General features: G+C 40.2%; 1 protein-coding gene across 2 annotated transcripts in view; it reads right to left on the bottom strand.

Moving 5' to 3' along the window:
• Nucleotides 1-11,152: 11,152 nt before the first annotated feature.
• IL22RA1 (interleukin 22 receptor subunit alpha 1) overlaps nucleotides 11,153-21,407 on the bottom strand; it is a 32,526-nt gene continuing 22,271 nt past the window's right edge. For both annotated transcript variants that reach the window (XM_040337183.1, XM_040337184.1), the window contains one exon: nucleotides 11,153-12,321. In XM_040337183.1, coding sequence (XP_040193117.1) covers nucleotides 11,590-12,321 — 732 coding nt within the window. In that variant the 3' untranslated portion in view covers nucleotides 11,153-11,589. The remainder of the gene's footprint in view (nucleotides 12,322-21,407) is intronic.

Below are 21,407 nucleotides of genomic sequence, written 5' to 3'. Positions count from 1 at the left end.
TTTTTTCCAAAATTTTAGAAATCTTTTTTTCTTTTTGTTCTCTAATACAGTGCAGCAGTTTGTGCTCATACAGTAATATGTGCTTTGTCCCAGCCGAGTCCTACTCGCTTCAATTGTGGTCATGTATATTAGCCCGTTCAAGGAGATATTTATATTTTTATCACTTATCGCCAGTTCACACCAGAAGCAGTTCCGTACAGTTCCGTGTGCTTTTCTCTGCACTAAAAATGCATGAACAGTGTTTTCCATGTATTCCAATGGCTCTAGTTGGCTCTAGTTCACAGAATGCAGTCAGTTTCCAGTCAGTTTCTGTACCGGAAACTGACTGCATGGTGTGAACTAGAGCCATTGGAATACATGGAAAACACTGTGCATGCATTTTTAGTGTAGAAAAAATTCACACGAAACTGTACGCAGCTGCGTCTGGTGTGAACTGGCCCTAAATGCAAGGTGTGCCCTGATTGTCTGAGGTAAAGAGGCTGGAAGATGGTGTCACAAACTTCACCTCAGCCAATTGTGAAACGTCCTGTATTCATTTTTAAAAATATGACATTTAAAGAAGAACGGGCGCCACAGCAAGAAGGACTTCTGTCTAGAGAAGTCACCCGTAGCTGCTGAAGATCATCCATGGAAGTGGTAAACAAGAAAAACACAACAGTTTGGATCTTTAGAAAATAATGATAAAAAAACAAGGCACTCCCTGAATAGCTGATGAACCACATGACCATTTTTTTCTGGCCACACAAGCGAAGTGAATAGGACTTGGCTGGAAAACAGCACATATTGTATCAGCACAAACTGGTGCATTGCATTACTAGGTACACAGTGGCCAGAGCCATCTGTAACAATGTGTACTCGCTTGGACCAAGCTGGCCCAAATAATTTTTTATAGGGAAACCAAACATTGAGTTCTGGTTTAAATTACAATATAGCTTTGCTGCATATGTATATGCTAATTTTTTTTTTTTTTTGGGATTAAGTAAGAAAAGGACTAAAACAATTTTCAGGTTATGTATTGCTGTGTGTGCCCAGTTCCCTTCACTTTCTATCCCAGTGAAGGAAAAGCACCTAAGCGGAAATCTCTACAAAGTGAGGGAATTCCCCTCTTAAATAATTGTCACCATGTCACCCTTTGGAAGACTTTTCCTCATATCTTCTTTTAGGTGACAGCCATAAAATTTGGGATTTCCGGTAACTTTCTGTCCATAATAATATAATAATAGTAAAAGGACACATAGAGAGGGTAATTCTACCTAACAGGGACACAGGGGGGAAAAAAGGAAAATCCACTCTGCACTACAAGTGCACTTGGAAGTGCAGTCGCTGTAAATCTGAGGGGTAGATCTGAAACGAGGGGAGGCTCTGCTGATTTTATCATCCAATCATGTGCAAGCTAAAATGCTGTTTTTTATTTTCCTTGCATGTCCCCCTCGGTTCTACAGCGATTGCACTTCCAAGTGCACTTTCAAGTGCGCTTGAAGTGCAAAGTGAATTTGCCTTTAGTAAATAAACCCCAGGGAGTAACATAAATGTTTAATTCTTGGTGATTCTATCCAAAACGTAAAAAAAAAAAAAGTTTTGGCAGCTATACATACATTTTAATGTTTTAGCTTCCTAGTCTCATATTTCTGTGTTACGTATAGTGGAGTCTATTGAATGTTTGTTTAGAAACCATAAAAACTAGTAGCATAGTAGAGGATGACGAATGTCACTAAGGCAGACTGCAGACAGCAAGCACATTCTAGGGTTTCAGAGAATTATTGCGGTGCAGCAGGTGCAAGAGATTATCGCAGAATACCAGCATAGTGCAAGTTGTTGTGTGTCAGCGCATTAACCCCTGCCAGTTCAGTCCTCTGATAAAGAACTGTCATTCATAGGAGATATTCAGCCAGAGACAGATGAGTTTTCCATGTGCTATGATGGAGATTGCTGTGTGAGTGTCAAGTTTGTCATAACTTGTGCAGTTTTTAATCTACTATCTCTGCATTTTAAAATACTGATCTAAAAGCTAAATTCCAGTCACAAAAACATTCATGTAAATACATTCCTCATTAGCCATGTTGGAGATACACGTGTGCTCAAAAATTTGCATACTCTTTGGAATTGGTAATATATTATGGGGGTTATTTACAAAAGGTAAATCCAGTTTCCACTACAAGTGCAAAGTGCACTTAAAACTGCACTGAACGTGCACTTGGAAGTGCAGTCGCTGTAGATCCAAGGGGGACATGCAAGTAAATAAAAAAACAGCATTTTAGCTTGCACATGATTGGATGATAAAATCAGCAGAGCTTCCCCTCATTACAGATCTACCCCTCAGATTTACAGCGACTGCACTTCCAGTACAATTTCAAGTGCAGTTTGCACTTGTAGTGCATAGTGGATTTGCCTTTCGTAAATAACCCCCTATATGTACCATTTATGAACAAAACATGAGTGAGCAGACAAAACACATTTATTGTATTTCTTATGGGATTCATATTGAACTGTAGGTCATAACAGAATGGCACAATCATAAAATAGAACATGGCAACAAGTGAACAAATGAAACGACCCCATGTTCAGAATAGTTCTAAATACTGTGTATTGCCCCCTTTAGCATCAATGACAGTGTGCAGTTTTTTGTAATAGTTGTCTATTAGGATTTCCAAAAATATTAAGTCTCTGTACAGGAAAGATGGCTCTAGAATTCTGCTTAACAGCCTAATGCCCTGTACACATGATCAAATTTTTCCGACGGAATTCCGCTCAAGCTGTCTTGCATACACACAGGCACACCAAATTCCGGCCGTCGAAAACGATGTGACGTACAACACTATGGCGAGCCTAGAATAATAAAGTTCAATGCTTCTGAGCATGCGTCAAATTGTTTCCGAGCATGCATGTTTTTTTTCCATACAGGCGAACGGAATTTCCGATAAAAAAAAAAAAAAAATAGAACATGTTGTCTTTCTAATGCCCCGTACACACCATCACTTTATGTGATGAAAAAAAACGACATTTTCTGTGAAGTAAAAAATTACGTTTTTGAACTTCAATTTTCAAAGACGAAGTTGCCTACACACCATCGTTTTTCTCACAATGTTCTAGCAAAGCGAGGTTACGTTCACCACGTTTTTCCATTGAAGCTTGCTTCATAAGTAGCTTCTGGGCATAAGCGGGTAAAAAAACGTCGTTTTAAACGACGTTTTTTGCTACACGCGGTCAATTTCTGTGAATTACGTTTGAAAAACGACACATAAAATTGAAGCATGCTTCAATTTTTTTTTGGTCGTTTTTTACAAGACATAAAATGACGTTTTTCCCCACACACGGTCATTTAAAATGACGTTTTTAAAAACGTCATTTTTTTTCATCACATAAAGTGATGGTGTGTACGCGGCATAAGTCCATCGGAATTTCTGATGGAAAAAGTCCGATGGGGCATACACAAGGTCGGAATACCCAACGAAAAAATTCCGTCTGACTTTTCCCATCGGAAATTCCGCATATGCGGCATAACAGACATACATCTGGTGTTGTAAGAACCTGTATGAGGTTTTTTGTCTATGCTGTCCTTTTTATGGTGACATAAAAGGGGTAAAATGTGAGGGAAGATCTGCTCAACAACCATAAAACCCCTATCCAAAACTGAAAAAATAAAGTTTTTTGGCTGGTTTAAGCTTTTTAAACAAAAGTTGATGGTTTCTCATAGGATACATTAGCGTATAAAAAAAAGAATCTAATCCAAGTCAATAAACATTAATTTATTGCATGAAAGCAGGGATTAAAGCAATAGCTTTAAAGGATGGCTAAAATGTATACAATGTAAACTTTATTTATGCAACATCAGTAGTCTTTATTTCTGTACTCCTACAGAAGAATGCAATAAAGGAAAATATATAATGCTTGGAATAAAGAAACTGATGACATGAGCTCTTTATCTTTCACAAACATTGAATTTAAGGGCCAATCACACTATCACTTTGAGGTAATACATGTTACATGTGTTGCTGGCATGTGGTGACATTCATCCTTGTTGTTGCAGCATAATGTGCTTTGCAGTGAACTGTTGAAATTGTCGCGGTTGGGAATTTTGAATTTTTTTGTGGTGCAGATCAAATTAAGTGGCTGCTCTAACATAACGTGTTAAAGTGATTGTAAACGATCAACTTGAAAAAAAAACCCATTCAGTTTAAAATAGAAATGAAAGGCAAAACATTTTTGTATAGACATAAAAAAACATTATAAATAACCCTTTTCCCTTTTTAAAAATTATCACATTCCCTCTGTTCTCAGTTGCATAAGAGCTGTCAGGACAAGTCTGTTCATTGGAAGAGAGGACATTGAGTTCCCAGCATAGCTAGAGAACTGACCAGTGTGCTCTCCTGCTTAGTGTGGTCAGTTTTTAATAGGAAAGCAGAGTAACTGTCACGAACACCAGGGATTTCACACTAGGGAAGCAATACAAAGAGCACAGGATACTTTTTCATACAAGTACATCAGGGACATGCAGTTAGGGGAGGCAGGTGAGGCCATGAAAAAATAAATAAAAGGATCAAGCTTCGAGGCTTGGCAACCTGAGGTCACAGAGACAGCCAAAGTCCTATCCCACCACTTGTCAACATTTAGGGCTCCTCTGACTTATGGTTTTGGAGATACGGGGCTCCTTGTGCAGCCTGTCAGAAGCTACATACAGAGCAGCCAGTTTAAATACAAGCAGCAGACTGAGACAATGAGCTCAGAGTGCCTCTGACTTCTTGTCAGAGGTACTTAGCTCAATGGACAGCTTGGAGCCTTGGACCAATGGTAAAGCACCTTTGGTCCAACTGTCCAATAAAAATGGAGGTACAGTAACTTTTGTGCAAAACAATCAATATACGCTTATCTGGATTTTTTTTAACCAAAAATATTTAGCAGAATACACATTGGCCTAAATTGATGAATACATTTGTATTTTTTTGTTTATAGCGCAAAAAAATCAAACCGCAAAGGTGATCAAATACCACCAAAAGAAAGCTCTATTTGTGGGGGAAAAAAAACATAAATATTCTATGGGTACAGCGTCGCATGACGTTAGTTAAATAAATGCAGTGCCATAATCACAAAAAATGCTGTGGTCAGAAAGGGGGTGAAACCTTCTGGGGGTGAAGTGGTAAAGGCTTTTTTCCCTTTTTTTTCATCTAATGATCCAGTCAGTAAGCATGTTACTTTGCATCTACCATTAACAGATCAAGCTGCCCAGCAAAAGTGGCTTTTAAAGGGTTGAGAGAAACCATTTACTGCTGACAGCGGTACTTAAAATGTCTGCCGTTTACCATTTACCCAAAAAGAGCTTCAATTAGTCAAGTCCATCTAAATCTGCTAGTCTAACCCTCCGGTCCCCCCAGACTGACAATGCTGCTGCTGACAATGCTGCTGTCCAAAGGTGTCTGCTACTACTTTATCCAATACTTAATACAGATACCCTAGAACAGGAAGTGTGTTCCTGGCAGGATCACCGGGTGAAATGAACGCAAAAAAAGCTACAAAAAAAATGCAGACTCCACATCTAAGGATTGGTAAGCTGCAACATACTCCATTTTGTTTTGGGGTTTAATAGCACTTTAAGTGTAAATAGTAGGGAATAGTCAGAACCTGTCAAGTTCCTTATTCCAGGATACCAAGAGGAAGCCAGTGTAAATCTCTCCCAAGTGAGGGGAAATCCCCTTTGAGGCAGCTGTCACTGGAACAGGTGATCGCATACAATATTTTTTAACTTCACTGCCTGTGAAGCCTCGTACACACGGCAAGAATCTCATAGTTTTTCCCGAGGAGATTCTTGGCAGGAATCTCTTGCCGCCCGAGTGTGCACACTGACCTTTTCAAGAAACGCGGTTCTCTTGAAAGGCAAGAACGCGGTGACGTCATTGCGTACGACGAGCATGCGCTTGTCACATTAGATGCCATCACCCTACCTATGCCGTGGAAGCTACCACGCATGCGTCAAAGTCATTTTGAGCATGCACGGGTTTCCACGGCGACAGGTAAGTATACACACTCTTGGGTTTCTCGTCCGGAAAACAGGCTGACAAGAATCTCAACAAGAAATTGAGCGCAGGTTCTCTATTTTTCTTGTCGAGATTCTGGCCAGATTTCCCGACGAGAAACCTGAAAGCCTCGTACACACGCACGGTTTTCTCGGCAAGAAAGCTCTGCCAGCAGTTTTCTTGCTGGTTCTTGCCGAGAAAACCGGTCATGTGTACGAGGCCTGACCCTTCTGCATGCATTTGCTCCTATTTGACCTACTATCTGAATCTTAAAGGGAATTCCCTCCTGACCTATATGTTACTCTCCTAGTAACATTATGTAAACTTTATAGCCATTAATAAATAACATCATAAAAAACATTGTGTATTTACAAGAGAAACAGTCAATTTACTAATTTTAGTATTGGATAAGGTCTATTGGAAGCTAGCTGCTGTGCAGCAATTTTGGGGTTGTCCACTTCTTGTTGCTTCACTAACTCCAGGAAGATATTACAAAAACAATAAGGAATTCAGTTATATATCAATTTAAAAAAATCCTTCAAGTAGTATTAAACCCCCAAGTCAAAAATGCAATATATTACAGCTCACCATTCATTAGATATAAGGCCTCGTACACACGACCGAGGAACGCTCCCGTCTCATACTTTATTCTGAGCATGCGCGGGTTTCTTAGCATACACACGCTCGCGTTTCTCGTCGAAAACCAGCCCGACGAGGAACACGACGAGGAAATTGAGACTCCCGTCGAGGAAAAAGAGAACTTGTTCTCTTTTTTCCTCGTCGAGTTCCTCGACAGTTTCCTCGATTAAAAACGTACACACGACCGTTTTCCTCGGCAGAAAAGCTCTCCCACCAAGTTTCTTGATGGATTCTATCGAGGAAAACGGTCGTGTGTACAAGGCCTATTGGTTGCATCAGTTTTTTTGTTTAATGCCCCGTACACACGATCGGTTTTCCCGGTGGTAAAAAGTCTGCCGGGAAACCCGAGGGGAAAGCCGAGAACCTGCTCAGCAGCTTTTTCCCCCGACACACGACCAGTTTTCCTGGAAGGAAAACTGCCATGAGAGCTTTGGCTGGGAAACCCGGCCGTGTGTATGCTCCACCGCAGTGTTTCCCACAGGAAAACTGCTGGGAAAAAGACCACCGGGAATCACGGCAGGAAAAAGAGAACATGTTCTAATTTTTCCCGCCAGGATTCCCAGCGGTTTTCCTGTCGGGAAAACCACCATGGAGCATACACACGGCCAGTTTTCCCGGCCAAAAGCTGTCATGGCAGTCTTCCTGAAGGGAAAACTGGTCGTGTGTACGAGGCATTAGGCTTTTTTCCATCTTTTTTTTACCTGGTGGTCTAGCCAGCAACACACCTTCTGTATTAGAGTGCCCTCAATCTGGATGAAGGAGCACAGGGGGGCACATTTGGACAGAAGCCTTGTTAGTCTGGGCAGAAGAAAGTGTTACGCCCCGTACACACGGCCGAGGAACTCGACGTGCCAAACACATCGAGTTCCTCGGCCAGTTCAGCCCTGAAGCCGCCGAGGAGCTCGGCGGGCCGAAAGCTCCCATAGAACAACGAGGAAATAGAGAACATGTTCTCTATTTCCTCGTCGAGCTCCTCGTCGGCTTCCTCGGCGAAATTGTACACACGGCCGGGTTTCTCGGCAGAATTCAGCCAGAAACTCGGTCAGAAGCTGAATTCTGCCGAGGAAACTGGTCGTGTGTACGGGGCCTCAGATGGATTAGCATATTGAAATACACTAACAAATTAAAGCCAAACTCCAGCTAATACTTTATATTGAGTTTCTGTTTGGGATAAAGGTTTTACACAATATGCTCGGCTTCCTCAAAATGGATCAACAGGTGGGATGAATCTTCAATGGAGGGCCATGGATGCACGGTATCCTGGAGTGGTGTCCCGAATGTCGAAGATGTCCACTCTCAAATTAATGAGGAGGGATGATGGTATAACCCCTTAGGGGATAGGACAGGTGGAAATGGAAGACTCCAAACAGCATGTGGGGGAGAAAAAAGAAAACACAGCCCCAATGGTGCAGGTCAAAAAATATAAAGGTTTTATTGTAATAAAACCAAGGTATACATTAAAAGTGATCACAAAATATATAAAAGAGGGGCAATATGAGAAATGGTAAAAACCCATCCCTACGCGTTTCGTCCTAGAGGGACTTCAACTGGGGCATCAAGGACATCTTGGATATTCGGGAAACCACTCCAGGATACCGTGCATCCATGGCCCTCCACTGAAGATTCATCCCACCTGTTGATCCAGTTTGAGGAAGCCAAGCAGATTGTGCCCTGAGAGTGTTCATGCCTTATTGATCTGCTGTCGCTGACGCCTTCTGGTAAGCGCATTCATATCTTCATTGAGTTTAAGAAAGTGATAGTTTGCCTTTGAGGATCTACGTGGTCATTCTACCATCTATTTATTCACAAGTTTTGGATGGACTTTCCATTGTTATTTTTGGTTGTGTTTTGCTTACAGCACTAGTTTATTTATTCACTTCACCATTATTTTTGTTTTTGATACTTTATCACTGTTTCAGTAAAGTGACTATTGATTTATTATTCACCTAGAGAAATCACTGTCTCTATGTTATCACAGCACTACATTTTTTCCTTACACCACTGTTCAATATTTGTCATATTGTAGTGTAGCAGCTTTAGTTTTAATTTTTTCAGATGAGCACAATATTTCTCTTTTTTCTCTGACTGTTATTCCATACCTGGGTATTAATAATGATACTATGGGGGTTATTTAGGAAAGGCAAATTCACTTTGCGCTACAAGTGCACTGAAAGTGCACTTTCAGGTGCAGTTGATGTAGATCTGAAGGGGACATGCAAGGAAAATAAAAAAGCTTGCACATGATTGGATGATAAAATCAGCAGAGCTTACGCTAATTTCAGATCTTCCCCTCAGATCTACACTGACTGCACTTCCAAGTGCACTGGCAAGTGGATTTGCCTTTTGTAAATAACCCCCATGTCATTGCCCACCTCATTCAAAGTCCCAAAACCCCTCTTTTCATCTATGTAACTGATAGATTCAGCTGGAGAGCTTTTTCTTACAACAGACTTACTGGCTAAATCGCCAGGTGACAACAGATGAAAGAAAACCTAAAAAAAAGAAAATGAATGCAGCCACCACATCTAAGAAACGGTAGACTGCAATATAATAAATGTTTGCATTTGGGTTTGATACCACTTTAACCACTTAAGACCCGGACCAATATGCAGGTTAAGGACCTTGCCCCTTTTTGCGATTCAGCACTGCATCGCTTTAACTGACAATTGCGCGGTCGTGCAACGTGGCTCCCAAACAAAATTGGCATCCTTTTTTCCCCACAAATAGAGCTTTCTTTTGGTGGTATTTGGTCACCTCTGTGGTTTTTTTTTTTTGTGCTATAAACAAAAATAGAGTGACAATTTTGAAAAAAATGCAATATTTTTTACTTTTTTCTATAATAAATATCCCCAAAAAAGATATAAAAAAAACATATTTTTTCCTCAGTTTAGGCTGATACTTATTCTTCTACCTATTTTTGGTAAAAAAAATCACAATAAGCGTTTAACGATTGGTTTGCGCAAAATTTATAGCGTTTATAAAATAGGGGATAGTTTTATGGCATTTTTATTAATAATTTTATTTACTACTAATTCAGCAAAAATCACAGCAAAAAGTGCTATAAACATGCATTGTTTACTGTGAAAATTACAATTGCAGTTTAGGAGTTAACCACTAGGGGGCGCTGTAGGGGTTAAGTGTGACCTCATGTGTGCTTCTAACTGTATGGGGGCAGGGCTGGACGTGTGACGTCATTGATCGTCTTTCCCTATATCAGGGAACAGACGATCAATGACAGTGCCACTGTGAAGAACGGGGAAGGTGTGTTTACACTCAGCTCTCCCCGTTCTTCTGCTCCTGTGACCGATCGCTGAACACCGGCGGCAATCGGGTCCGCGGGTCCCACGGTCGCGGTCACGGAGCCTCGGACCGGGTCACCGGTGCGTGCCCGCGGCGCGCGCACAACCCACGCTTGGGCTCTTAAAGGCGACGTACCTGTACGTGCCTGTGCCCAGCCGTGACATTCTGCCGATGTATATGTGCAGGAGGTGGTCCTTAAGTGGTTAAATGTATTTTTCAGGTTCAACTCTGAGCAAAATTAAAATAATAATAATAATATTAGACTAAGGACATGCTATGAAGAGTGTTATGGCCCTGCACCCTAATAGGGTGTCACCATGGCACTCTATTAATATTGTATTCATGCAGAGGGCATCGATGGACTCACCACATAAGCACTGCTCTCTGTGTCTTCACAACCCACCCACCACTGGAGAAAATAAGAAAAGGAAGAGGACCCTGCATGACACATAATTAACCAGAAGACTCTGGAAAAGGGTATGTATATTAAAAGAAAGAAAAACATTCATACTTGGGGAACCACTTGTGTCAGAGGGTGTCACTTGTAGAAGAAGCACTGTGTGTGTCAATGGACATGCAGGGAGAGATTTACTAAAAGTGTTGCGCGCAGAGTCTATTGCAGCTGTGCATAGTAACCAATAAGCTTCTAAAGTAGCTTTTATTGTCAAAGACTAATTGAACAAGTTGAACTTAGAAGATGATTGGTTATTGTGCATAGCTCCACAAGAGTCTGTGTGCACCAGTTTTAGTAAATTTCCCCCACAGAGCATGCACATCTGCCACCAAGAGCTTGCTATGGGGCAGACACAGAAGAGCGCCGGCAGAGGACCCTACAAGAGGAGGTTTAGGGCCATTCTGTACAGTACCATTGCACAGAACAGGTGAGTATAACGTGTTTTTTTATTTAATTTAAGACAGTTAACCTTTAATAATGCTTTAAATGTCACTTTAAAAAGTTAGGTCACCAGGCTGAATGTGCTGCCTAGTAGGTCTGTGTGAATATCAAGATTAGATAGACATCTTTTAGCAGGATAAACAGCTCCCGTATACTGTATTTATTGGCGTATAACACTCACTTTTTTACCATGAAAATAGAGGATAAACCGCGCCTGCGTGTTATACGCAGGCTGCTGTGGAAAGTTTTTTCCTGAAACTTCCCTCTTAAAGTTAGGGTGCGTGTTATACGCCGATAAATACAGTATATGTATTTCTATTGTGTGTGTATCTGTGTGTCTGCAGGTAAGCTTTAAGGCCTGGTTCATGCTTATGCATTTTTTGTGTTTTTTGCATTTTGCAGATTTCCACTACACAACGTGTTCCATAGGACATCATGCTAAATGGACTGTAGTACGTTTCTGCAAAACTGAAAATGTGCTGAAAAAATGCATAGGTGTGACCCAGGCCTAAATAAAGGTTTTATATTTCAGGAATATATTACTGGTATTTAGTGTGCAAAATAAAGTGCTGTGATACACAACTGTGATACAAAGTGCTGTTGTGCTACACAATGTCAGTGATTCTTGTAATTTACCTTACAAGAACATTGTTTGACAAACCGCTGGGCATTTCGTAATAATAAGTAAAAATATTCTGAAAGTCTCTAGTCTTCTTTAAAAGTCTTTTGCATGGATAAATGATTAGGTTAACGTTGTAGCCTGTATGGTTGTTCAGAGATAGAGGTTGCATTAGTAAATGACAATTGTGAATCTTCCACAGGCAGCTGCATTCTATAGTGGCTGCTACTAAGTTCTGGTAATCTGTTTTCCGAGGCATTTTCTTCTACATGGCCATTTGGAAATCCAGGTAAGATTAGGTCCAACAGTGAAAGTGGTGGAAATGTTTCTGTACATTCTCCCTGATTCCCAAATTCCCAAGCATTACTGACTACAACACTGGACATTAGTCCTGATGTTAGATTAAGGTCATGATTTGGTTTATGATTAGGGAGACCATTATCTTCTGGCCTATTCAAAGGCCCACTGTCCTTATCCAGAGGTAGCTGATGAAATGTCACATGGAACTCCGACTGTGACTGTGAGTTATAAGAAGTATTGTTTAAACGATCTGGAGTAGGATTGTTCTGACATTCCATAGTGTCTTCAAAAAAGCCTCCATATTGAACCGATAAGTCTGTTTTTTTGTTATTCTGCTGCAAATCAAAGCAGGCTTTTGATAGCAATTGAGAGTTTGTGTTGGTGTCAGAAGTGTGGGATTGCCTGGCATAACCTATTTGCTTAGCATCCTCACCTTGATACTGACATATATTTAAATCTGAATAATTAGTCAGTGGAAGTATCCATTGGGAAAAACCCATAGTACTGCAATTTTCCTTTCTTTTTGTCAGTAACGGAATCCTGGAAAACTTTTTAAAGTCCTGTATTGAATAGAAAGAAATCACATATCACATATAAATCCTTATAAATGCATTTAATATTTCTATTTAGGTTTTACATACTTTATAACCAATGAAAATGGAAAAGTGGGGGGTTAGTCAGCATGGGGGTTAGTCAGCGTGGGGGTTAGTCAGCGTGCTCACCCCCTCCCTTGGGACTACACTCCTGTGGGGAGACACTGTGAACACAGCATCTCCCCGCAGTGATGTATTCCCAAGGGAGGGGGCAACACAGTGTCTCCCCACAGGGATGTAGTCCCAAGGGAGGGGGCGAGCACGCTGACTAACCCCCAGCCAGAACGGCTCGGATGATGGGGGCAAACTTACCAAGGAGAAACAGGAAGTGGGAAATTCAGACAAAGAAAAAAAACATTTAGAAGGGAAATGGAAGGAAAAGGTTAGTGAACCAACAATACACTAGCTTAAAGGAGCCTATTTAGAAAATAAAAAACAAACCCTTACAACCCCTTTAATTCACAGATGACTTTTGTTTCCCGTGTGATGCCCACTTTTCCCAGTTTTTGAGACCTTACTTTTTGATTCATAATTCTTTGAAGATTAAAAGCAGAGGGAGTTTCAATAAAAATTATCCAATAACTCAAGGGCCCCCAAATATTATTTTAAAGTAGAATTTTTGGTTCCAACTCACAGATTATATGTATCTGGCCTATGCTTCCAGGTTCACATTCTACAGTGTTAAAGTGCAACTAAATCAATTATTATGTTTCAGAGTGGGGAAGGGTCAGAACTTCTGCCGGGTGTGATTTCTGTCTGTGTCCTTAATAAGGAAATGTCTTCCTGTCCTGGTAACATATGTCACTAGGATACAAAGTGAGTAGCTATCCCACCGTTGTCTTTGAAATATGAGATTAGGACAAATATTTTCCTTTTAAAAACTGTCAAAGGAGGGATTTCGTCTCACTTTGGGGATATTTCTACTTACTTTCTGTTGTATATCCAATATAGGAAGCAGGTAAAATTTCCCCAACCAGGAAAGAGCCAAATATAAAGGATGACCCCTTTTTAGCATGCAGTTCTACATTACAAACAGTTACAGTATAAAATAAACAGTGATGCTGTACATTCAGGTCTTTGGAAAACTTTTATGGTACGTGGCATGTTAAAAGTGAACGCCATCGCACTTTGGCAGACCCTGTGTGGCATTACACAAGGTATTTTGCACACTAAACAGACAGACATATAGCATATGCCCCAAAATGTTTCTGAGGTAATGCAACATTTTATATTGTGCTGCTCAACTGCACCCCAGACCTCTGATTATCAAACATAAAAAAAAAAAATTCCTTTCCACAAGCAGGTCTGTATTTGCAAGTTACGCAATCGATTTTAACCTGTCCCTTATAATGCACGTCCTGGTCCTGGCCTCTGAACTGTGGTCAGGTGGCAAAAGGGACAATAAATAAGGTTTTCTTCTGTGCCAGTCCTCTCCCTAAGAAAGGTAGGCTTACTAGCGAGCTCTTGTCAGTGCGTGTTGAAGACTTGTAGTAGATAGGGATAGCCGAGACAGTGTTTGCAGGGAGAAATGATTGTTGTTATAGAATGCTAACCTGTGTAATATACAGTATTATAAAAATGCTGTGAATTGCAGTGTGGTGGGCTACATACTGTATTATTGTGTAATGTGACACTTTTTTGGGACAATTGACATTTAAAAATAGCCACTGATTACTGTATAAATGTCACTGGCAGATAAGGGGTTAACACTAGGGGGGATCGAGGGGTTAATAGAAAGGTGTTTATAATTGTGGGGGCAGTGTACTGACAGGGAGTAGAGAGAGATCACTTTTCCTGATCACTAGGAACAGACACTCTCTCTCTACTTCCCTGACAGAACAGGGATCTTTTGGCCCTACTTCTCTGGGACCTAAATTGATGAAGAAATTCGATTTTTTACAGTTTTTATTGGATATGTTTTAAAGCAGAAAGTAAAAAATATATATATTTTTTTCAAAATTGTAGTTTTTTTTGTTTATAGCACAAAAAATAAAAAACGCAGAAGTGATCAAATACCACAAAGTAAACCTGACATACGTTTTTTTTAGGTTCAGCGTTGCATAACCGCATAATCGCATTTAAAGTAGTGCAGTGCCGTATCAGAAACAAATGGCCTGGTCATGAAGGGGGTTAAACCTTCCGGAGCTGAAGAGGTTAAATAAGGGGAATCTCTGCTGACTTACATCATCCAATCATGTGCAAGAAAAATTATGTTTTTTTCTCATATTTTAGCAAATGATTGGGTATTCATTGCAAAGTGAAGCTTCAACCCATTTACTAAGGTTTGGAGCAAATGGACTTGCAGAGTGCAAATAAAATAAGCACTAAAAAAAAAAATGTAAGCGCCCTCGTCCCCAAGAGCTTGCACGCAGAAACGAAAGCATATGTATGTTGCGCCCACATATGTAAACAACATTCAAATCACATATGTGAGGTATCGCCATGAAAGCTAGAGCTAGAGCAACAATTCTATACCAAGACCTTCTTTGTAACTCTAAACAGGTAACCTGTAAAAAAAGTGTTGCCTATGGAGATTTTGAGTACTGAAGTTTGGCACCATTCCACGAGCGAGCGCAATTTTCAAGCATAACATGTTAGGTATCTATTTACTCGGTGTAACATCATCTTTCACATTATACAAAAAAAATGGCTAACTTTGGTGTTTTGTTTTTTCTAATTCATGAAACTTTTTTTGTTTCATGTTCAAAAAATTTTGTTTAAATTGCTGTGCAAATACCATGTGATATAAAAAGTTCCCAAAGCCACTATATTATTCCATAGGGTCTCTGCTAAAAAAACAAATATAATTTTTGGGGGTTCTGAGTAGTTTTCTACCAAAGAAATGATGATGTATGAGCGAAGAGACAGAATTGGCCCGGATGGGAAGTAGTTAAACTTTATTTTTAAACATTTGCTCCAAATAGACTTCAAAACGGTTCCGATTAAAGCTTGCAATTTTCAAACTTTATGATGGGTTCAATGAACATCCCACAAACCAAAACCAGGCCAATTTGCTTTTGCCTATTGAGGGTATTGCTACTAGTTCATCTACATGTCTAGGGCAGAAGTTGAACAGATGGCTCAACAGTTGTTCTTGTACAAGTGACTTCATACACTGTTTTATTGAACAGGCATGTCAAGCTCAAATCAAACAGTGGGCCAAACTGAGTGAAAAAAGGGGGGTAGTGAGGCCTGCACCTACTTTGGTATCACTTTGTTCAAGATCAATAATATCCCTAAAAAAGGGTCCATAAAACAGTTCCTAATGTACTGAGCTGCAGAATTAGGTTCGGAAAAACAGGAAAACAGCTGGGGCCTCATTCAGTTTAAATAAATGAACTACCGAGAGCCACAAAGAAGGAGCAAGAGGGTCATATGTGGCCCCAAAAGACCACCAGTTTGCGTATTTGGTATGGAAGAACGATTACTTTCTTGCTTCAAGTTAATTGTCATCTGTAAAAGAAAAATGTAGAATGCTAAATGTGTTCTGAATGCAAAAAGACCAGTTCTACCACTGTCCTGCCCATAGAACATGCTAGACCGGCCGAGGAATTTGCAATCAGAGCACGTGCCAGCAATCAGCAGGAGAAGGAAAATTGGTTCTTGCAAAACACAATTTTTAACCGCCGTGTTTCTGAATGCTTTTCTCGGTTAAAGCACCATTTAAAATGATTCTAAAATGTAGAAAGCTAAACTAATATTTCTACATAATGCAGGAGCGTCCACATATGTAAGACACCCAGTATTGGATGTGATTTATTTTTACAAAGCAAATACTTCTTTGCACACTGGTACTGACTAGTATTCCAGTGTTTCTCCCCTTCAGTCAGCTAACATGACCCCAGTGCTGGTCAAAAAAGGGGCAAACACGGACATCCTCGGGCACCCAATGTCCTCCCTCCTAACTAACTATGATTTCATCTGTTGTTAGGATACCTGCAGCTGGCCCAAGGTTGTAATGTTGCACAATAAAAATCTGTGGCAGACTTGATCCACTTGCTGGCTTGTTGACAATTTTTGGACAATATGAATACATTTTTGCACTTTTTAAGCATTTTAAGGTACTCCAGTAAAATGATATGACAAGGCATTGCAAGCTTAAAGTGTAAGTTTATCTTTCCAGAAAATCTGTAAGGTGAACTTACACTTGATACCCTCCCCACCCCCCACCCCCCGTCCTGCTGTACCTGAGGCCGGGGGTTTACCCACTAGGCGACAACGGGTTTTCCGTTTCAGCGGTTCGGAGTTTTGAAATCCCTGCGGCTTTCTCTCTTCCTCTCCCACCGCTAAGAGGACAGGCTAGGCAGGTCCTGATTGATTGGCGCCGTCCATGTCATGGCGCTGACCAATTAGAATGCCTCCTATACGTACCTTTACGGTATGTTTAGGAGATTAAGCCACATGGATTTCAAATCCAGTGTAAGTGTAAGTTCACCGTCGATTTCAACAGGTATCAAACTAGTTATAATGCAAAACATTACTTTTTACTTTATCAGCTACTGTCAGACTTTAATTTAAGAGGAAAATATTTTTGTCTTTACAACCCCTTTAAATGAAAATATGAAAGATCCTTTCATATTTCAGTTACATGTTTCTCTTCACATGCCCTCTGCCTCGGGGGGGAATATAGATGTATTCAGCAGCCGTAAACTAACAGCATTCTGATGAACAAACGTGACTTCTTTAGAGCAAATAATGCCACAGGCATTATCTCATTCCACAGATGGTTTAAATAAGTTCTGATAATGAAAAAATTGAGGGGTGTATTTCCCCAGAAGGGGACACCAACAGCAATAAAAATCTGACTGCGATTCTAACTATTCCCCCAAAAAGTTTTGTCTTTAGATACACTTTTTTATGTTTTTTATGCCTTATAACTGAAGCCTCTTCTGCCCTACGCTCCAGCGGTTGCATGTCCTCTGACATTATTCAATACAATGTCGGTCTCATAGCCATGCATTGGGTGTCAGGAAACTGCGATATAGGTCACAATCCAAAGGGAAGACGAGGAGAGGGCCTGCCAGGGGAGCACAGGATCAGGTAAGTGAAATTGCTTTATCCAGTACCCTAGACATCAACAAGCATTTAACCCTTGCAGTGCAGGGGCAGTCCAACTGCAAGGAGGAGGTTTGTTTTCCACAGAGATAGGCTTTGAATCTACTGTGAGATTCGTTTTTTGTTCTATGTGCTCGGTTGGGGAAACATATCTTCACTTCCTGTTGTGGAGATGAACATAAAGTGAGAATAGATCTCTACAAAATGAGGGTAATTCCCCTTTTAAACATTTGACCCCATAATGAATGTGAGTGGAAGATTTCCTCTCTATTCTTGCATTGGAGACAACTGTGTAAACATTTGGAATTTCCCTAATCTTTTTTGTTTTGGTGACAACAGTCAATGGATCAAATAGAGATGGTGAATCTCTTACGTGGGACAAGGGTTCTAACCCATCCACAAAAGCATAATTACTATGTCCAGTTTTTAACCATTTCTTTTATTAGCATGGCTTAAATTTAGACTACAGACTCTCCTGCCTACTGAAGACAGCGTCATCTTAGATTTCGGTGCGGACTTCCTAGTTGGTATTCTTGTGAGAATATGCATTTATGCCAGAGTGGTTGCCTGACATCACCTTGGCAAGTGGTTAGATCAGTCCCGGCTCGGAACTCTTCAAAACAACACTAGGGAACAAAATAAAAACAAACAACCCAACAAAAACAAACAGCCACAGAAACACTTGATGCCATCAACAAGGCGCTACTACAGTCAGCTGACTTTGTAGCACCAAAACGCAAAACTTGCATCCGGAAAAACAACTCCATCTGGTTTAATGACCAGCTGACGTTGCTAAAGCAAGAGCGTAGAAGAGCAGAAGCTGCGTGGAAAAGGTGCTCTTCAGATAAAAACCACACCATTTACAAGATAATAACAAAGAAATATCACAAAGAAATCTTCACGGCCAAAAAAAAATCATTTCTCCAACATCATCGCAAATGCCCTTAACCGCCCCCGAGAACTCTTCAAGCTGGTCACTCAGACTATGAATCCAGCTTGTTTAGAGGCCCCCAATTCTGATTCACAAGAATTTTGCAATGAATTATCGGATTATTTCATTAGTAAAATTGAAAAAATCCGTGAAAGTATTCAGCAAAATGGAACAGTCACCAACTCCCCCCCAATCACAAACCTAATACCCACATAAATCCGCCGCAATCACCAAAATTCACTCTAAAACCCATTTCCATCAATGCCACTAAAAACATCATCGGGACTCTGCGTAATAGCACAGCACCCAATGATATCATCCCCACTAAACTGCTGAAAGAAAGTGCCAATATACTGGCACCAGCTATCACGCAGCTCATTAACCAATCATTCAAGGAGGGCATGGTGTCCACCTTGCTAAAACAAGGTACAATAAAACCAATTCTAAAAAAAACTACCCTCGACCCCAAAGACCCAAACAACCGGAGGCCCATAACAGCTCTAAATGTCTTCTCCAAGGTAATGGAGAAAGTAGTTGTACAACAGCTGCAACTGCATTTAGACACCCATAAATTACTCGATCCGTTTCAATCAGGCTTCCGTCCGGGTCACGGAACAGAAACGGCACTGCTCAAAATATGGGATGCCGCTCTAGAGGCCGCAGACGAAGGAGAATCTTGTCTCCTGATACTGCTGGACCTAAGCGCGGCTTTTGACACTGTAGACCACGGACTACTACTGACTAGGCTAGCTGAAGTATCCGGAGTCGCTGAAGGTGTTTTACCCTGGTTCTCCTCCTTCTTGGAAAACCGATCACAAATAGTGAAACTGGGGTCTTTCACTTCTGAAAAACGTACGGTGTCATGCGGAGTCCCTCAGGGATCTCCCTTATCGCCCGTATTGTTTAATATCTATCTTCGCCCTCTCTTTGAAATCATCAGTAACCAGAAGTTACTTTACCACTCCTATGCAGACGACACACAACTGTATTTCCGCATCTGCAACAAAAAGGATCATTCTCTTGGACTAGAGAAATGCCTCACTCTAATAGATAACTGGATGACAAACAGTTATCTTAAACTCAATGGTTCGAAAACAGAACTTCTCCTGTTTCACGCTAACCGGAAAAATCACCCCGCGTCAACATGGACTCCCCCACCCATTCTGGGTAAAACTATCACCCCTAGCGCCAAAGTCAAAAGTCTCTGAGTCATTTTCGATACCTACATGACAATGGATGCACAAATAGGGTCAGTAGTCAGCGGATCCCACCATCTGCTGCGCCTACTACGCAGACTCACGCCCTTTATCCCGAAAGAGTACATTGCAGTCGTGGTGGGAACAATCATCAATTCCAGACTCGACTACGCAAATGCCCTCTATCTAGGACTCCCCAAATACCAAATCACTCGTCTGCAAGTCGTTCAAAATACGGCCGCTCGACTAGTGACTGGGAAAAAACCATGGGAATCAATCTCACCTTCACTGAGATCCCTTCATTGGTTGCCAGTAAAAGACAGAATCACTTTCAAGGCACTCTGCCTAATACATAAGTGTATTCAAGGCAACGCCCCCCAATATCTATGCGAAAAAATAAAAGCCCATAACCCCAGTCTCATTCTGCGATCCACCAATCAAAACCTCCTCCAGATACCCAAGGCCAGATACAAGTCCAAAGGAGATCGAAGATTTGCAGTCCAGGGACCTCGCCTGTGGAATGCACTACCAACCACCATCCGACTGGAGTCGGACCACTTGGCCTTCAGGAGAAAGATTAAAACCCATCTCTTCTGAGGTCAAGGGGTTTCTTACCCATGAAATGGATACAGCGCCCAGGGGCGATTCAGTTTGCATGTGTTGCGCTTTACAAGTCTCTCTCTCTCTCGCCCCAACAGGTAATTTTTTAGGCTTTACATTATTTTGCACAGGTGATTTGATCAGTTTCACTGCCTTAGTAATTACCACAGTTTCATGTGAGGGAAATCCTGAAAACATGGCCTGTCAGGGCGCCTTGAGGACTTGAGTTAAGAAACATTGGGTAAGATTATGGCCCTTTTCTGCAGTCACTGCTCCAGTCAGTAGGGGAAAAAGCAAACTGAAATTATTTTTGAATGCTGTGAAAACTATCAATGAATGGTATTTTTGGGCACTTTGGGAAAGACAAAGTTTAACTGGTGAGTTTACTTATGCTGCAAAAGAAAAAAAATGGCTATACATACACTTTAACTGCAAAAGTGTAATAATCAGAGAAAAGTAAGCACCAAGAAAATGTTTACATTACCCAGACCAAAAATCAAACCATCTGTGCAATTTCAGAAGATAGGAATGGGTTACAGCGCTCAGGATGTCTGCTCAGACAATCAAATATAGGACAAGGTATAAAAATAAATAGTAAATAATGAGAATAAACCACAATGGCAGCATGTATGGTTTAAAAGTTCATAAGTCCATTAAAGGATCAGTCCCAGCAAAGTGACCCACATATACACAAATTATTATTTTTTTATAAAAGGAAATTACAAAAAAAGGGGGGTTGCCATCCTGGACCTCTGGTGGGCCCTTTAATAATAATAATAATAATAATAATAATAATAATAATAATAATAAAAAAAGAAACCTCTGGGCCCTTTAATAATAAATAAATAAAAACAAATATATATATATAAAAAAATAAACATTTATAAAAAAAATAAAAAAAGGGGGTTTGCCACATGGGGCCCTGGGGACCTCTGAGCCCTTTAATAATAATAATAATAAAAATATATATATATATATATATATATATATATATATATATATATATATATATATATATATATATATATATATATATATATATATATATATATATATATATATATATATAAAAGAAATAAAAATAAAAATAAATAAAATAATACAAAAAAAAATTATAAAAAAAAGGGGGGTTGCCATCCGGGGCCCTGGTGACCTTTGGGCCCTTTATTATTAATAATAATAATAATAAATATATATATATACACACATATATATATATATATATATATATATATATATATACACATATATATATATATATATATATATAT

This window comes from Rana temporaria, chromosome 2, assembly GCF_905171775.1.
Source record: "Rana temporaria chromosome 2, aRanTem1.1, whole genome shotgun sequence".
Taxonomy (NCBI): Eukaryota; Metazoa; Chordata; class Amphibia; order Anura; family Ranidae; genus Rana; species Rana temporaria.
This window is presented reverse-complemented; position numbering and strand designations above follow the sequence as displayed.